Here is a 20,355-nt window from a genome sequence, read left to right as displayed (position 1 = left end):
TTTTAATTTCACTTGAAAAGCTCAACAGAAGCCAATAAGAGTTTTTTATTTAGTAACTGTAAGACGTTATTCGCTGATGGAAATGAAGAGGGGCTCCGACTTTTTACGAGCAACGGTTAGAATTTTTGAAATATGACTCGTCCGCACTAACACAGACAACCTACTTTAGGTGTGAATCAAGCAATAATGACCTTTTTTTCAACGTCTTAAGAACTTATACGTGTCCTAGTTGAGTTGGTTGGTTGGAATAGCGCACTGTCTATCTGGGAACCATTCATTTCCCCGCCTCGAATAAAATGACGCCGCGATAAAAACATTTTATGTCACTACTTTTGTTTATACTTCAAACGTTTTGGAAGAATATACTGGTACGAGTATACATAGTATACGTAGTAAGAGCGCAATTGTTTCTGTTAAACGCAAGAGTTTCCTACGTTTGTTTATTATGTTGAAGAGTTTATGCCGAAAGGTGTGACATATATGAAAGCATGAAATGGTGCGAGAGATTTTCATGTTACATTTTGTAATAACCGTTGAATGAGGGTCGGGTGCGGTGGAGGGCATTCAAGTTCCGAAATGACTCAGAGAAAGATGTTTGAGCCGACTAATGGCTACATTTAAAATTCGAAAGCTTAGAGTTAAACGCTATTGCTTGGAAATTGTTTCTAAAATGTGGCATTCTCAGTAAGAGGTCACAAGTCGTGGTTTTGATTTATTCTTTAATTGGAATTTGAGGCGCGCTCCCGTTGCGATTGTCAGGTTAGAGAGAGAAGACCTTTGTGACGCTAATGAGAAATTTCATGGCCTATTTAGGTCCACTCGCGTTAACGAGCGGATCTATTTTACTATAGATCAAATTGTTTATCGTTCTGGATACAACCTTTGTCAATCTTTTTTCTGTAGAGGATTTCATGCTGAATAGCTTGATTTTGCATGTATAGACCAGCTACGGTTCGTTACGCTAGCTCAATTGATGAAGAATAGAAATAAGTATTTTAGAGTGCGTTGGGGTAAGATTGAACGGGTTTTTCATGAGGGGTAATACAAAAAATCCTCCGTATGCCGAAGCATTACGGGCGACTTTTCATCTTAATCCGTATGAAAAACCCGTTCAATCTTACCCCAACGCACTCTAAAATACTTATTTCTATTTTTCATCAATAGAGCTAGCGTAACGAACCGTAGCTGCGAGCATGCAGCTGAAATAAAACGATATGATTAGAAATATCCCTTTCTCTAAGCAAACATATATACCTAAAGAGATATTTCTTGTTTTGCTCAGGTGCCGACGGCATGTTGGGCGCGCGGCTGAAGTCCTGGATGGAAGCGCAGCTGGGGCGCGCCAAGAAGCGCAGCAAGCAGAAGCAGCGGCTTCCCGCCACCACCGGCCCGCTGCCCCCGCCCCACCTCTCCTCCCCCGAGAGCGCCTACAGCACCGGATACTCCACCGATGGCACGTCGCCCGGCGCGCCGCCCGCTACGCTCGCCGCTCCGCTTGTCGCTCCGCCACCGCCGCCAGCGCCGCCCACTACACACCTTTACCATGAGCCAGCTAAGGTATGTTTAAATACTTACTGTTTATTCATTCAACATTTATTAATACCTATAGCTATAGTCCGTTTGAAAGGATACGGTTTATTTTCATTAGTTCGATGATACAGAAACTCGAAAATGACTCTAAAACTGGGATGCTAAAACGGTTTAGCATTATAGCATCCATGCCGTCCAAAGATGCAAGGTAAGGCCGATCAGTGCATTACGATTTATAAGCATCAGATATTGGCGGCGGGTTCTTAACTTACATATTGTTTTACTGCCTTTCCTTGCTTCTACGTCACTAAAACAATTTCATCAAAACCATAAATATTTGCTTATGTAACGAACGAATTATAAAATATTTTGTACCGACAGCATAATATCATGCAGGTTTTTGAGTGCAAGGATGCGTAAATATCAGGCAAATTGAAGCAGTCAGCATGTGTAGCTCTTTGAAAACATTCAAAAACCTTCATAAAACAGTACTTTCATCATAAAATCGCGCATGCTAAATCATATTCAAAACACGGAAACAGCGCATAACTGGCTGGAAATAAATAAAATCCAGCTTGGTGCTGCGGATTTCGCATTGTGCTCACGTAGAACTAGCAAACTGGGATCTCTATTTATCTCGACTACTAACTGATTTTATTGCGAGAGATGCTCTCGACTCGCGAACTATAGATACGAGTTGTCTGATAAAAGGATATAGGCGTATAGGTATAAGTTTGTACTTATAGTTAGTTCTAACAAGACCGAGCAACGTGCGACGTTTCAAATATGTAGTGAGCGAGGAAACGCTTTTCCTACGTAGTAAGTAGCAGTATCTAAGTAGCAGTAATCGCCGGTCATACTCATCAACTCAGAAAGTCAAGTGCAACGCCTGTTACAAGAATGACTAGACTGGTTTTTGCTACCTATTGTGTGACTCATCCGTTGGTCCTATAATAATAGCGATCTTGTTACTTATTTTGTTCTCGTTCACTAATATTCTGTGTACTCAACCTTCTAACTCACTACAATCACAATTACACACACTTACCCTCGTCATGTACTCACACACTCTTAATCCTGAAATGAATACTCTCTGTTCTCTACATCCTCTGCGACCTCTTATCTATCCATGTCTAGTAACTAAATTACTATCTTCAACACTACATTTCACTAGATTTGATTATAACATGCAACATGATTTACTAATATTTACGCGTTTCCTCCACCATAAAAATAATGTGTAACACACTACAAACAGTGACGGAGTTGGATGATATTAACATAGCGCGAGTTATAGAATGCGACAGTACAGACCAACTACTAAAGCAAGTGAAAATAAAAAAAAATGATCTAACAATCATCTCACAAAATATAAGGAGTATATACTGCAATTTCGATGACTTCACGCTTACATTAGCGAGCTTTACCTTTAAACCCGACATAATTGTTCTCACAGAGTGCAGACTTAATCCAAACAAAACTTTACCCCAACTTATTGAATACGATACTTACTTTACTACTTGCCAGTTGAACCAGAATGATGGTGTAGTTGTTTATATTAAAAACACCTTAAAACACAAAGTAAAAGAAATAAATCTAACTCATGCATCTTGCCTTCAGTTGGACATACTTAAAAACTCTATACTCTGTATTTATCGTTCTCCTGCAAATAAAAACGCAGAGAGCTTTATTGACTCCCTAAGGACCCATTTAGAAACATTAAAGTCGGGAAATAGTATTATAATCACAGGTGATATAAACATTAATATTAATCCAAAAACACTAGAACCGTCACACGAACTTAAAAATAGAATAAATTATTTAAACACCTTATCGGCATTTGGACTCTTAGCCGGTCATACTAAACCTACCAGGGAAAAAACCTGCCTCGACCATTTCATTTTAAAAATTAACAAAATTTTGTACTCCCCTACTATAGCAATTATAAAAACCACGATAACAGATCACTTCACTATTTTTCTATCACTTTCCAAAATTAAAAATACACCTCCTATAAATAAAACCAAAACGACTATTAACTTTGAAAACGCATTAAAATACCTCAGGGAAAATAATATATCGGAACTAAGGTTCTGTAATGACCCCAACGCTCTTACAGACCGCTTAATATTCATGCTTACCCAATCCTTAGCAGAAAATACTAAAACTAATGTGATACCAAGCAAAAAACGTATTATCAAACCATGGATAACCCCCGGAATATTGAGATGCATAAGAAACCGAAATCAGCTACAAAAAAAGGCACGTAATAATCCTGACGACAATATTATTAAGATTACATATACCCGATACAGAAACTTCTGCAACAAACTTATAAAAAACTTAAAAAGAAAATTTGAAAGGGAACTCCTCGTTAACTCTGTTAATAATAATAAGTTGTTATGGAAAAATATAAAAAATTTAACGTTTAACAAATCTAACAAAGTCAACTCAGAGCTATTGAATATAAAAGACAATGCTGCCGAATCAGCAAACTTTGTTAACAATTACTTCGCTAACATTGGGGAAAAACTTGCCCAACAAATTGTCCCCAACCCGCAAGACGATATCAACCAGTACCTTAGTCGTATCCCTACTCAAACTGGATCATTTGTATTATTACCTGCTACTGTCGATGAAGTCTACAATACCTTGACTAACCTTAAATCTAATAGCGCACCGGGCTGGGATAACATCACTAATAGCTTTTTGAAATTTATCTCTGCAGAAATAGTCCCCATCATTACACATTTAGCTAATCTTAGCTTTAACCAAGGAATATTCCCGCAGTCCTTGAAACATTCGCTGATTACACCCGTGTACAAGAGTGGGGACAGAGACGACGTCAGTAATTATAGGCCAATATCGGTACTGCCTACAATATCTAAGATTCTAGAAAAACTTCTCAATACTAGACTGCTTAGCTATTTAAACAAATTTAATCTCCTATCTACCGCACAGTACGGATTCAGGCACGGAAAGTCTACTGAAGACGCAGTAACTGATCTCACATCGCTTATAGTAGATAATCTTGATAATAACAACAAGTGCTTGGCAGTCTTCCTAGACCTTAAGAAGGCTTTCGACACCGTCTCTGTCCCTATTCTTCTACAAAAACTTGAGAAAATTGGTGTAAGAGGTACACCACTCTTGCTACTTAAAAATTATATCACTAACAGGAAGCAAAGAGTTAAAATATCACAACGCACCAGTACTGAAGAGAATGTCTCTTACGGTGTACCCCAGGGAAGTGTTTTAGGACCTACATTATTTCTAATATACATCAATGATCTCTGTAACATGACGATTCCTAACGCAAAACTTTATTCGTACGCGGATGATACGGCTGTTGTATATACCGGCAAATCATGGGACTTAGTGAAAATCAGCGCTGAACTAGGAATGACCGAGATCTCTAAATGGTTGCGAATGAACCTATTGACACTGAACACCGGAAAAACAAAATATATGTGTTTCAGTATTACAAGTAGCTCACAGCCCAAACAGAATATGGATATCAAAATACATTTTGATCAATCTTGTGTTGGTACAAATTGTGGATGCCCATCTATCGAAAAAGTTGCACAAATCAAGTATCTGGGAGTTCTAGTAGATGAGCATCTGAGTTGGTACTCGCACATAGACCAGGTAATATCTAGGATCAGAAAGCTACTCTGGATATTCAAGACACTAAGACATATTGTGCCTGTAACAATAATCACGAAAGAAACAAAAAGTCGTAACATTTTAAATGAAATATACACGTCCTTGGTACAGTCTGTCTTGATGTATTGCATCACTGTCTGGGGGGGTGCTGCTAAAAGCCGGTTCATAGACATTGAAAGAGCACAACGAGCACTTATCAAGATCATGTATTTCAAAAAGAATAGATTTCCTACTGAACTACTATACCAAATTAGTGGACTTCTATCTGTCAGAAAATTGTACATTCTGCAAACTTCCCTTAAAAAACATAGGACTCTACCATTCAACCCAAACTACAAAAAGAAAAGATTGATCGTCAATATAGCTAATTGGTATTTGTATTGTGGGTGATTTTAACATACCTACTATTGATTGGGTGGAGCGGCCGGGCTCGCGGGAACTTATGCCATCGAATGGGGTCTTGTGCCAGATAGGGGGGCTCGTTCTAGGATCTAGTGGCATGTTAGGCCTTAAACAGTTTAACAGGTTCCGCAATACGAATGACAGGATTTTAGATTTACTATTTTGTAGCCAGGAGGGCGTTATTTCTGAGCCCGATATTGAACTCTCTCATACCGATAGGCATCACCCGCCTATAGTATTTACCATGAACCTTAATTGTCCTCGACCCCTTTCCGTCAACTGTGTCCGAAAATATAACTACGAAAAGGCAGATTACTCTGTTATATCACATGAATTTAATAAGGTAAACTGGGAAGCTGAATTATGTAACCTACAACCGGACCAGGCGGTAGGGCGATTCTACAATTTGTTGTTTGATGTTATTGATAAATTAGTTCCACTTAAGCACTCAAAAAATTCTAAATATCCAAAATGGTTCTCCGCGGCACTTATTAGCACTTTAAATAGGAAAATCAAAGTATGGCGCAAATGGAAGATCTATCAATCGCTTGCTGATTATCGAGAATACTCACTTCTTCGCACTCGCTGCAAAACATTAATATTAGAATGTTTTAATACCTTTACTGCTAACACGGAAAAGTCTTTGAAACGTAATATCAAGGCATTTTGGTCCTATGTGGCATCCCAAAGAAAAAGCTTGTCTAGCTACCCTGAAACTATGTTCTATGAGAGTGAATCTGCATCTACACCTAAACAAATTGTAGATCTATTCTCCAAGTTCTTTTTCTCCGTATTTGAGCCGAAGGGTGACATAGACCATGACGTTCTGACAAACCTACCACAGCGTGAGGGAGCACCTAACTTATCAAATTTATATATTAAGAAATCAGATATTTTTAAGAAACTATCAAAAGTCGATACAAATAAGGGAATCGGGCCTGACAAAGTTAGCCCTATATTTGTTAAGAACTCTGCTAAGGCGCTTACTAATCCACTATATATTATATTTAATAAATGCCTAAGTTTAGGTGTATTTCCCGAGCAGTGGAAAAATTCTCATGTTACACCAATTCACAAAAATGGGTCACGCGCTGATATTACTAATTATCGACCCATATCAGTGCAATCGTGCATCCCTAAAGTATTTGAAAGTTTAATACATGACCTCTTGTATCCCTCGCTTGTTAATGCTATAATACCAGAGCAGCATGGTTTCATGAAAGGTAAATCTACAATCACTAATCTTACACTTTACACAAACTATCTATTAGAATCTATGGATAAAAGAGTACAGGTTGACGTGATATTCACTGATTTCAGAAAGGCTTTTGACAAGGTGGACCATGTACTACTTCTGGAAAAGCTGGCTTACAATGGCATTCGGGGTAACCTCCTACGTTGGTTTATGTCGTACCTTTCAAACAGAACCCAAGTCATTACCCTGAATGGATTTAGGTCTGACCTCACTACTGTGTCTTCTGGGGTAATACATGGTTCTATTCTGGGTCCCTTGTTGTACATTATTTTTATTAATGACATTAAGGACTGTTTTAAGAACTGTAATATTCTAATGTTTGCGGACGACTTAAAAATATTTAAATCAGTAAAATCTCGTGATGACATTCATTTAATTCAGGATGATATCAACAACTTTACCTCGTACTGCCATAAAAATAAACTTCAATTAGCGGGTGATAAATGTTTGCACATGTGTTTTACTAAAAATAAAAAAAGGGTAATTGATTCTGAATTTAAGATTGGCAATACGACCATTACAAAAGTATCTACTGTACGGGACTTAGGTATATTGTTTGACAATAAACTTGATTTTAACAGTCACATTGAACGAATTATCTCTAAATCATATCAAATGTTAGGATTTGTTTTGAGAACAGCAAAAGTCTTTAAAAAATCATCCACGTACATTCTATTATACAAAGCTCTTGTTAGACCGCATTTGGAATATGCATCAATTGTGTGGAACCCATTTTATTCCAAGTACTCGAATGCAATTGAAATGGTCCAAAAAAAGTTTTTGCGGGCTACACATAGACGCCTAACCGGCAAACGTATGTCCTACTGCAATTTATTGAAATATTATAAGCTATCCTCTCTTGACTCAAGACGCATGTGTTCTGATATGATGGTTCTTCACAACATCTGCCGTGACAGGTACGACTGCTCGGAGCTGCTTGACAAAATCCGCTTTAGGGTCCCCTCACGCAGTACCGCCCGCTCTAACGCCTTGTTCGCCGTCCCGAATTGCTCAACTAACGCTGGGATCCGCGCACCTCTGCGCCGCCTTTGCAATACATATAATAAACTATTCACGGCCGTAGACATTTTCAACACAAACAAAGTACGTTTCCAAAAGCAAGTCCTTGAAATCCTAGCTGAGACAACTTAACTTCCTTGTGTAGCTTGTTTCTGTAGTGTGCGTTAACCTTAGTTAAGTTTACTGTAGCATTAAGTACCTTACCTATATTATGTATAGTTCTTAGTGAGAGCGTTTTAGGAGGTAGGTGCATATGTTTTGAACTGTATCTTATTATCATTTGCTATTATTGTAAGTACTTACTTCTGTTGTTTCTCCAATAAAGAAAATAAAAAATAATAAATCCATCTAAAACTAGAACCTCATTTGCTAGCTCTCAGTTTAACATAAAATCCGCACACCTTTACAATAAAATTAATAAATTACTAGACATACACTCCAAATCTTACCATGAGTGTAAAAAGCTCCTAGCACATTGGCTAAAAACTAAATCATATGATGAGACAGAGAACTTACTACGTTGAATCTAAACAATCGCACACACACACACACACATGCACACGCACATACACACCTACACTCACATCACACATCCACACACGCTCTTACACACACACAGAAAAGATCTCTCTTTACGCTCATATTATTTCATATTTCATGTAACTTTTTAAATTGTGTTTCTTTTAATTCCTAATGTAATATAAATGTTAATTCTAAAATGTTAGATTAATCTATATGTTTGTTTAGTTTAGGTTACTTTATTTACATAGTTATAGTTTATAGTTAGCATGTTAAATTTAGAATTGATTGTATTATTCGTGTTATTGTTTCTATGTAAAAACATAGTTAGGGAAGAGCGGTGTCTCCCGACACAGGCATTCTTATGCTTACTGGGCGGCTCCATCCCTTTAAATCATTATATATTGCTAATTTATTAAATAAAGAATTTTTGTATTTTGTATTTTTTTGTATTTGTATTTTTGTATAAAAGTTGTCTCGCAAATGAAGTCCCCGGGGCTGATCTTAAATGAGATATTTATGATAACTTTCCTAATTCCTAACCTTCCTAAGTGTCAAGCTAATTATTTCAAGATGATTTTTATACTACATAGACTCTATCCTACTGTGTATGGATTATTAAGCTAGAACTAAGCTTAGCTTAGGCATAGAGTAACTTATACTAGAGCGGTACTGTCATCGTAAATTTTGTAACCCCAATAAATTCACTGCCATCTGTCGACACACTTTAAAACTAAAAATAAATATTTATAAAAATACGATAAAATGTATTTAAATATGGATAAATGATTTTTTTATTTGCATTAATTATTTTTATGATTTTGACCCATGTTTTTTCACTGATATGAGTTAAAATTGTTAAATAACAAACGAAACCGTCAACGCCATCTATATGACAGTAGGCCAAAGCTAGTAGCGCCCTCTGAACGAGAATCAAATTTTCTTTAGGCACGTTTTTTCCTTAGACTGTATCCATCTATTACGGAGTTATATCTATCTTTGGCTTAGGTAATGCTTGTCCTCGTAAACTCGTAATAGATAAAATAAGCCTAAAAAATATAAGTACACCTGTAAGTAGGTATTTTATACGTGCAAAGTCCTCTGGATTAATACTAAATGACATTTCGCGTTCCATCAATTAACCGGTTTAGTAATGAACGAAATAGAATAACGGTTTAGGAACGATATTAACCGATATTTCAATACCGGTTCCGAGCCCTGCTAAATGTATCTACATAACACGAATGTTTAGAAGGATTGTCGCCATTTGTCGCTAAAGTAACTACAGATTAATACAATCTGTGACCACATAAATCCCTACCACAGAAATGGTCCGTGATCCCTACTAAGTATTATTTAGAACCTTTGTTTCGTCACCAGAGGTCTGAAGTGCTTTCTTAGCGGGAAAGGCGTATATTTTCCGGGAAAAGGCTCTAAATAATAATGAAGCGCCCTTTTCTCGGGTTGTCGGCTCCTTAAGCACGCACACACAAACTGGTCCTTTTTTGGCAAAGTTAGATACTAGTATAAAATAAAGATTGACATATCTTAAAAAAGTAGCGTTTTCATAATGTTTGTCAATAAAACGCTACAAATAATAAGGAACGAGACTTACGCGACTTTGTATGGAGATTGATAGTCTATATTAACTTGTGGCTGGTAAATGGAACCATTTTAATCCAAGTCCCTGACGCGAGTTTAATTATTATGTAATAAATTGCCCCACACAAAGTTCGTGATTGCACATTTATAATAAGTTTACATTACATCCCCGTTTTGCAATAATTGGGTTATAGTTCATACATATAGTTACTCTGCTCCACTCGCTAGCTTTATATGCGGAGTACGCTTTTCGCAACTTCGTTAATTAAGTAGAGCAGATAAATTGACGAGGGTGGTCTTTCATCTAAGCCACACAAAGCCTCACAGGCGTATATTATCATTGCTTAACAAGCGTGACGCTAACAATCACCAGTGTAATCGTTATCAAGAGATCTATCTAGGTGTTTATAGAACAGCGAAATCAGGGAGCTCGTTACACTGGTTCCATAAGGCTTGTATTTGGAATAACCACACCAAACGTCCATTATTTTAATACAGAATGATGTTACAGTTAAAGACCTAATATGCTTCCGATCTTCTTTTGTTCCTTTACCGTTTTTTAGGGGAAAAATGACTTGCCTAATTGATTGATTATCTTTGTTGGTGCCCGAACTTTTAGGCGTTTCATTTTGCTCGTAGCGTGTACAAATTAAAGGATCAAGCGTTGAACCCTCGTGTGATTAATTCAAGTCGTAAATTTTAACATATCCCTGTTTTTTTTTTAATTAAGCCCCTGGGTGAGGTAATGAGTCGATAGCATGCTGTGTTACTGGCATCGACGTGTTTATATGGTTTTTAATTTCTGTAAGTAATTTAGTGCAAGTCGACTTGTTTGGAAGCTGGCTAGGGGCGATTGTACTGGGTGCGGGATGTTATTATTATCTCGTATATTATTTATTTATTTTAAAATGTAGCGGACTAGCACGCGACGTAAACATTGAGATGTAAACAAAAACCTTCAAATGACTATCGTAAAGGAGAAGCGACATGACTTATCCAAATAAAAAACTCGTTCCACGCACGGTAGTTGATAGCTGATTTTACTCCCAAGGGAATAATCAATAAAGGTCATTTGTAAGTTTATTGTAAGTAAACTCATGCGAACTGTGGAAATAATTTAGCTTCATATATTTTGTAAAAAATATTATTTACTCTAAACATGCATATACATACATACATACACCTATAAGTAACTATAATAATGATACATTTGAATAACACTGAAATAAGAATTTGTTTGTAATAATATTTTTATGTTATATCGATCGCGGTGGTGTCAATTTCGTGGTCGTGAGAGCGACATCTAGCGAGGGATCTTGTCCATTTTTGACATCTAAAAATATTAAAGGATAATAGCATTTTCACGTTACGTTCGGTTTTTTTTAAATTAATTAGTATGTTTCTGAAACTGATATAGTTATATATATATATATGTATATATATTATTTACAATATAATTTAATTTAATATATTATATATATTTATTATTGTTATTGATAATATAATATTATATATGTACCAAATTTCATTCTTCTTTTTTGGAAATAATATAAATAATTTTTTGGCATTTATTTTGAAATTATATTTCCTAAAAAAAACTGCCAAAATACATAATATTCAAATAACATTAATACTAAAGAAACCGTGGCATCAGAACAAATAGTGCAAAACATCTGTAAACTTCATCATTCTCTTTGGTATAACGGAACTTAGCTATCGTTAAAGAAATCATTATTTTCAATAATTTAAAAGGTGTTAAAAAACCAGCCACTCAGACAGCGACAGTACCCCACGCCTCTCTCCGAGGAGAGAGGTGAACGATCATCGATGGCTGATGACCAGACAGTCATCGCCTTTCTCACGCTCAGGGCACCGCGCCACATCTCATCTTCGTGGATGGGGTCAGCTCACGTATTGTGATAGCCTGGTGAAGAGCTTACTATAGAAATGATCCTATGAAGTAAGGTCTTGCCGAAACAATTTCAAGCGGGGAGGGTCATGATCTCGAGAAAAATCTTAACACCGCGAAGTAGGATTCGACGCGGACGGAACAGCGACATCTCCCATGAAATTGGGTAAACGTAAACGCGGCCACCACGTGGACTTTATTTAGTTGGTGTGATGTCAGCACGACGACGCGTACGCGCACGTGGCCTCGCCTGCCGATACGATAATAACTGGGCGCATGCAACAGAGCGTATCTTTATGGGTTACTCCTGACACATACGCCCTTTTGTTTACGGAAGGTTAGTTTTATAAACCGGTTCGGACCCCTTAGTCAAAATCTTAAGGTATTTTTTAGAAGCACTTTTTTCATCATTTTAAATTAATATTTAAATTTTACTGTATGTTTTCATACCCAAATGTATGTGACAGTCACGTGACACTACATTTTACATGTAAGCGTGTAAGTTTTGAAAAATATAACTTGCAGGCTTCGGCATTTTTCTATAGTAATTAGGTACTCTATTATTTTATTTTTCGGATCTTTTTTGTTTTTTTCCTGTATGAATTGCCTTTAAGCATAGAGTCTTTAAGTGATTGTTGCACTTAGAATATATCACTGAAAGTGCTTGTAAGTATCAAAGATAGATATAAATCCGTAATGGATACAGTGTAAGGAAAAAACGTGCCTCGAAAATCAAGAAAATTTGATTCTCGATCAGAGGGCGCTACTAGCTTTGGCCTACTGTCGTATAGATGGCGTTGACGGTTTCGTTTGTTATTTATCAATTTTAACGCATATCAGTGAAAGAACATGGGTCAAAATCATAAAAATAATTAAAGCAAATAAAAAAAAACATTTATCCATATTAAAATACATTTTATCGTATTTTTATAAATTTTCATTTTTAGTTTTAAAGTGTGTTGACAAATGGCAGTGAATTTACTGTGGTTACAAAATTTACTATGACAGTACCGCTCTAGTATAAGTTACTCTATGTAAGTATGTATTCTTTCTTTCTGTGCTAGTGTAAACAGTTGGTGAACCAAATAAATAAAATAAAAAAATATATACATATTATTTTACAATTGATACATAGTAGTAGTGGTAGTAGTAGTAATGTGACTACTTAAAAAAAAGACGAATCAAAATATTTTTATTTTCATAAATAGGCCAGGAAATATTGCCCAAAAAAGGTATAGAGGGAAATGCAAGGAACACAATTTTTAACTTCGTAGCTTTGTTTGGACTAGTTAGCAGATGAACATATCAAAAGTCCCCTTCCATAACCCTGGTGCTAGGGGTAGGAGATATAATTGAAAAACCGAAAAATGGAACCTTCAAAGCCCCCTCTCCCCCCCAGCACCAGGGTTACGGCCGGGGACTTTTGATATGTTCATCTCCTAACCAGTCCAAACAAAGATACGAAGTTAAAAATTGTGTTCCTTGCATTTCCCTCTATACCTTCTTATTGCTTGGCCTAAAAATAATTTAATTTGTCTCCAAGTTGTTCCCAATAAAAAACCTGATTATAAAATGTAATTCTGAGTCTCTTTAATACTGTTAATGTTAAATATAAAGGTAATTGTCCAAATAAAAAAAAAGTTGCTTATTTTAATGTAATAAACCCTAAGAAAAATAATTTCCAGCGTCGATCGAGCGTTGGAGTCCGGCGCCCGGTGCCCGAGCCACCCGTGGTGTGCATGACCCCGTCTCCCCGGCCTCGCTGTCGGATCCGCACCAACCCATGGCACGGGGCCACGTCACCCAACCCCCGGCGGCGACCCCCGCATCTTCTACATCAGCAGTCGCTCCAGTGCCCGCAGCAGACGCCTCAGTTACACCACGCGCCGTACTCTTTGGACTCCCACCCTGCTAAGTTTAGCAACAGGTGGGTTCTAACCTATTCCCTTGTTGGTTTCCGGTTCTGACTAATAACTATTAGGTAACATATTCTTTCATAAGTTTATTGCATTCATGTTGTACAAATACTTACGATACTTTAAGATTTACTAGTGAAAATCTATGAATGAAATAAAACTACTAAACTAATAAAAACTAGAAAACTTTACACGGATTATATTATCGCGTATAATTAATTTAAAATACATCCCTACGTTTCGAACCCTTTTTACAGCGTTCGTGGGCATCAATGCCCACTATCACGAACACTGGTCGCTGTAAAGGGTTCGAAACGTCGGAATGTATTTTAAAGTTCGAGTTTTATTTCATTAATCGTATGGATTTTACGGACCAAAATAAAAAATCGTTTTCATTTTATTTTATTTTATTTAACAGAACGAAACATTAGGCAGTGCTTCAGCCAGCAATCTCAATTTCAATAAAATTGTTCCATCAGTCCATTCATGGCACCCCTGATTTCGTTTGATTCCTAAAGTTTTCGCAACCCTTTGCTTCACGCAAACGGGCGCTGTCCTTAAGAATAAGAAGGAATTGTTTACTGAATACACAGGTACCCGAGTTCATCAGTAAATTATATACCTCGACATTACAAAATACTAATAAAGCAACGACTTGAAGGATTATGTCGCAAAGGATTACTTATATTAACCTCGAACAGTTCAACGTCCTTCTTAAAGAAGCCCTATTCTAACTAGTATTCGAGGCAACCATAAGAGTAAGTATAAGACTAAGCTGAGCTATTTGTTCCAGTGGTCCGGTGCACAATACTTATGTCATTACGAAAAGGATTAAAAACTTTAATATGCCACTGAGTATTACAAAAAGTCTTTTGATTTTAATAGTTTTAACCTCAAAACATTAAATACTTCGATTGTCATATCCATTACCCACTGGGTCTTCCAACCTCACCTCAACCACAAGATGTGTACGTATCACAGCACATCTCGTATAACAAGATCTTGTGCCCATTTCAGGTCACCGCACCTGTCGCCCCATTTGTCACCACAACCTCGCTCTCGCTCTCCGTACTACCGCGAGGGAGCGAGTAGCGACGAGGAGTGCAGGGGCATGCGCACGAGGGGGAGAGAGACGGCTATACTATCGGATGCCGACATAGATTCTGATGGGGATACAGGGCTGGATGGTGGGGATGAGGACGAGCCTGATGAGACTGCTTCGCCGGGACGAAGACGGGCGAGGAGGAGACGACCGACTCGACGACCACCGCGATCAGCTGGTGAGTGACATATATATTATCAAAATAAATACTTATTTAGATGTAGATTCATTAATTTAATAATACAGATTACATTATAAATTGCAGGCATATCAATTTACAAGAATTCATATTATGATCGTCAAAACAAGGATGTCATAAGAATATAATCAATAAAAAAATAATTTAAAAATTAAATAATTACAGAATAATAAGATTTCAAAATAATGTCAAGATAGTATCTCCTGTGGTGGATCGTCAAAATACATCATACATCATTCATAAATTCACTAACAGAATACAACGGTTTATCCAACAAAAAATCTCTTAATCGGCGTTTGAATGTTTGGTCACACAGTTCACTTCTTATAACAGCCGGAAGTCGTTCATGATAGGTTGGTCCTATGACGAGAGGGTTTTTCTGGATATTGGATATGGTACTTGGGATGGGAAATATAAGGGCTAAACTGGCTAAAGGGATTTTTACGGCGAAGTCGGGACGATGGCGGCCGGAAAAAGCCACGGCGGAGCGGTAAGTGTGCATAGGTACCTATTCATAGTCGGATATCAATACAAATGATGGGAAAATTATGAAGTTCTATTGTTAAAGAGTATGGCATGCCATCTTCCCAAATATATCGTACATTGAGTACAGCGAAATACATGTTTGGGTAACGTAAGGGTTTGGTAGGAACAACCTACTTACCTACGACTTCATGGCACCAGGAGCAATGGCTATGACCTACTACTGACTGTTAATACTTGACATGAAGGTTAACAACATGCGAAGTGATTTATTCAAATTACATTTTAGGAGCAACACCACCACGAGCTCGACGCCGGCACGCTCCATCAGCCCCACCGGTCCGCGAGCGCGACCCGTTATTGGAAGCCGACCGCGAGGCCGAACGCAAGTACCGCGAGCTCATCCGCGAGGCCGAGAAACTGCTAGTCACCGTCTCGCGGGCTCCGCTCGAGCCACCGCACAATCCTAGAGTTCGTGAGCTTAGGGCTACGGAGGTAAGTAAACAAATAAGTTGGGAAACTGAGACAAGACTTAGTTCTACTCGTGCTCGAGACGTGTTGCTTGACCGACCGGGAAGCCGAGAAGCTGGTAGTCAACTAGTCATCGACCCCCGATAATCTGAGTCCATGACAGACTGGAGGAAAATTATTTAAATCGGTTGTAGCGTGGGTTTAATTCCAACTGCTGCTGGAGGTTAAAGGTGCCGAATATGTGGAATAGCAGCAACTAGGTACATAATATGTAGGTACAAGAAGCTCACTCACGAGGCCACAAAGCTGCTAATGCTAATAACTGTTTCGCAAGGTCCTGAGAGTCCGAGGGCTACGGAATTACGGATGTAAGTGTTGTGTTATAGCTGAGTAAACTATAAAACTGATTTGCTATTAAGCCAGTTTGTCAGCGACTCATGGGGTACCGCACCATCTCCTTTGACCGGGAATCATCTTTTCATTTCTCATGCTCTGAAAGAGGGTCATTGTTGTTCTAAAAGGTGCGCAGAAAATGATACGTGTCTGCACTAGAGCATTTTACGTTCGAAGTACGATATTTTTAATTTTTTTACGATAAGCAATTGAAATTTGAGTTTAAATGGATTTGTTATACAATTTCCATTGTGATACTTGACTCTCCATTCCATAAATAACGATACTTTTGCCTGAATTTTTAATTGAAAGTTCCCTCAATAAATACTATAAAAATGTATTATTCGTCATGTTTTTGAAAAAACACATGCATTTTACTTTCCTCGTATTCGAAATGAAAAGTAGAGTGTTTAACTCGGGTGAAAGGCATCATTTCTGCCTCGGACTATTGGCGCTCTCACTGCGTTCGAGCGCCAAGACACCTCGGCAGGAATGAGTGCCTTTCATCCCTTGGTTAACAATCTACTATTGCTAAATAACCCTATAAAACACCCATTGTTATCGCTCATTTTGATAAGCATCTTTTGGTGGAAATCGATTTTTTTATTCATTTAAACGTCATTTCATTAATGTTGCCTAAACAAAACATATGTGCAATCCATCACTCCAATAACGTTAAAGGTGATAAGTATTGGCGTTCTTAGAGGAGTACAGACAAGTCGTACTTAACATACTTATCACTTCACGCTCATATCAAATTCATTATTCATTATTTATTTGTGTATGTGATCCATACTAACCACAACTCATTTTTTTCAGCTTTTTCCTAGACGTATCACCCAACATCTGAGCCCAAACCTGTCTGTGTTTTACAATACTGTTGGTTTTTACTGAAAGTCAAACTAGATGGCGCTAGTAGTATTCAAATTGTGTACTTTAAATTCCACTTTTGGATAGCTTGATCAACCAATACGATTCCTCTTTCGTTGTACATAATACCTACATTGTTTCAATCCTTGTAACAGTCGATGAGATTGGGCTTATTATAACTAGTGCTGGTAACATACGTCCTTGTTATGTCCGATACTTGTTTAAGCGCCACTTGCATCATCCCAATCGTCCCACTAACCCGGGGTTAACCGGTTAAACCCAGCGTCAAATTGTACTGGTAACCATGGTACAAAGTACCTCATTATTATATTACGCCTTTTATCCATATTGAAGCATCCCCCACTTCTAACAAACTTGAGGGCCATGAGCTCGAGCACCCACATTCCTATCTTATACCTTACCTGTATGCCGCACCCTAGGGTTAATTGGAACCGGTAACTTTCCTCATAATGAATTTATTTATAATTTTGGTTTTTTTGTGCTTCAAACCATTTCATTTCATAGATTTTCGATGAAGCAAAACACTGTGATGAAACTTGCATTCATCCGTGAAGAAATTCAAATGTGCATGTAAAGTCCCCAACTTTCTTGTCCAGTTTCTTCCTTCCTTCTTCCTTCCTTCCTTCTCGGGTATGAGCGGGGGCCTGTGTATATAGTTAGTTTTTTTATTTCATACATTAACTTATTCATTAGGTATCTTGCCCATACGTTAAAAATGAAATGAAATCAAAATCAGTTCCGACCCCAGAACTGCACCTCATAGTGTCCCTATGTCTCCTTAAAGGTGGAAGCCCCCCGCCGCAGCCCCGAGCGCACGCACCTGACCAACTTCATGCGCGCCAACTCGCCCGAGCCGCGCCGTCAGCCCCTCACCCCCGCGCGCCGCTCCCCGCTCGCCGCGCCGCCCCCGCTCCCGCCCCCGCCCCAGCCACGCCAAGCCCTCAGCCCCGACCGACCTCACTCCGAGCCGCCGAAGAGGAAGGCCTACCAGAGGGATGAGGTGAGAAACTTTCAGGTGTGGTTGCGAGCATGTGGTGCGGAAGACCGAAAGTCGTGAAGAGTAAGGTGCATTGGGATAACTTCGAAAGCGGGGAACTTTAAAAATCGAAAATTGATTGGCAAATATCTATAAAACCAGAGGCAATTTATACTATCGCTACACTTGCGCTACTATACAACGTTTACTAAGAGTATCTTACCTACTTACTGTTGCTACAGTAGAAAGTGCGTCTAGTTTGAAATTTGCCATTTTCAAAACTATCCCGCTTTCGATGCACTAATGCACCTTACTAAAGGGATGAATATGGAAAGATGTAAAAGGAAAGGCAAACCAAGGAAAAGATATCCAAATTTTCCTTGCCATTAGCTACCCCTGTGCAAGTGAATAAGATGATGGCGGCATTGACGGGATAGAGAATGGTATAAAGCAATAGCAATTAATTACACTATAAGTATTTCTACCTAGAAATCTCGTTCCATACGGCTGATGTTCCAGTGAAGCCAGAAACAATTTTGTAGGTATCTCTATCCATGTCGCTCGATTGGTAGTTATGCCTAAGTATGCTAAGTATGCCTGAGCTCACCGTCTAGGATTTATTATGAGTTTATATATTATTCAAAAAAATATCTCATATCGGCTAGTCATGGTGGCGCCACGGTCATGTACATAGCCAAGGCAAACGTTCCCAGCCAATATGAGTGTTACTAAACCGGACACACAACGGGGCTATACCCATTAACGTCGTTAGACATTATTTACAACCGCAGATTAACCATTAGAACTAGATTAACCGGTTTCACGGATTTTGGAAAATCTTAACGTCATGTTTTATAGTATTGACGTCAATCTCTATATTAGTTAATTAATCGTCTATATATAGTTCTATACCTACAATACGATTAGGTTATGGGAGTGGTTTATAGTAAACAAAGATGTAAAACTATAAAACATACATTAAAAACCAATTATCTGGAATTTTAAATTTTTACGTAACAACTATAATCTGGTTCGATTAATGGATCTGACGTCAAAAACAAGGTTCTTAATCTTAAGGGATCCAAGGGCTGCAAGACTAATTGCCCTCTGAAAATATAAGTGCTGGTTACACTAACTAAACAGTGTGTTGTAATGTAAAACAGTGTGTTGGGATGTCAGTTCTGTTGCCGCCGCCGGCATAGTTAGCGTTCACCTCGTTAATTGCGTGCGTGTCGCAACCCACAACCTACCCTTAGGAGGGCCAACGTCACTCAACACTTTCAGCAGTCAACTATAAAACTTCCCATACGATAAAATACAGACGGTTTTGTTTTGGACCCTTAGGGTCGGTTGCACCAAACGTTAAAGCGTTCGCTAAATTTTATTGTATGGGAATTTTCATAGATCTCTGCTGCCTGACGTTGATCAGTCTGTTAACTGTGGTTGGTGCAACTGGCCCTAAGTCAGTTATCGCTGAGAGTACCCATGCATACGTTTGACAACAAAATTCACGTTACCAATATTTGTTCCACAGGTCCTCCAAACACTAGAAGGGCTGCGCAAGAGTCTCCAGCAACAATCAGCTCTGCTGGCTGTACAGCGCACCCGCCTCGACTCTCTATAGCCTGCGAGGGTTGTGTGTTAACGTTTCTTCCCGTCCCTGCCAAACCTATTGTAGACCTCTGTGTAGCCATGTAGTCAAATAGGCCGTTTACTTGTCACATTCAACTTTAAAGTAGTTAAGTTTGACGTCAATTGTCTTAGCGGGAGAGTTAGAAAAAAAGGTTTTTGGTAAACTTATTTATTTACAATACTTAAATACCTATGTGCGTCAAGATCAAAAAGTAGGCTTTCTTCCTTAGTGGCAGATATTTAAGGTTTGATAGGCCCTATTGTCAAGGGTTTGAGCAGCTTCTTGACTTATGAAAACGTCTACTAACTGTACCGATTTAAAAAGAACAAAGAGTGGGAGTGCTATTACTAACGTCATAATTTCATAAAAAATATTGATGACATTCCCT

The 20,355-nt window shown here is 38.2% G+C and overlaps 1 protein-coding gene and 1 non-coding gene across 2 annotated transcripts; one reads left to right on the top strand and one right to left on the bottom strand.

Annotated features, from left to right (window-relative positions):
* The first annotated feature begins 1,290 nt into the window (after positions 1-1,290).
* On the top strand, positions 1,291-20,092 carry LOC134756300 (uncharacterized). The gene is made up of 6 exons (XM_063693129.1): positions 1,291-1,557; positions 13,589-13,830; positions 14,837-15,099; positions 15,893-16,098; positions 18,143-18,358; positions 19,869-20,092. Exons 1-6 carry the CDS (start codon positions 1,294-1,296, stop codon positions 19,956-19,958), a joined length of 1,281 nt encoding a protein of 426 aa, XP_063549199.1. The 5' UTR covers positions 1,291-1,293; the 3' UTR covers positions 19,959-20,092.
* LOC134756332 (small nucleolar RNA U3) lies at positions 11,761-11,964 on the bottom strand. Its single transcript, XR_010129116.1, has one exon. It is a non-coding gene; the product is annotated as a small nucleolar RNA U3 (small nucleolar RNA).
* Positions 20,093-20,355: the final 263 nt, after the last annotated feature.

The sequence above is a fragment of the Cydia strobilella genome, chromosome 3, assembly GCF_947568885.1.
Source record: "Cydia strobilella chromosome 3, ilCydStro3.1, whole genome shotgun sequence".
Lineage (NCBI taxonomy): Eukaryota > Metazoa > Arthropoda > Insecta > Lepidoptera > Tortricidae > Cydia > Cydia strobilella.
The sequence above is the reverse complement of the archived record's forward strand: the minus strand, read 5'-3'. Positions and strand labels throughout refer to the sequence as shown.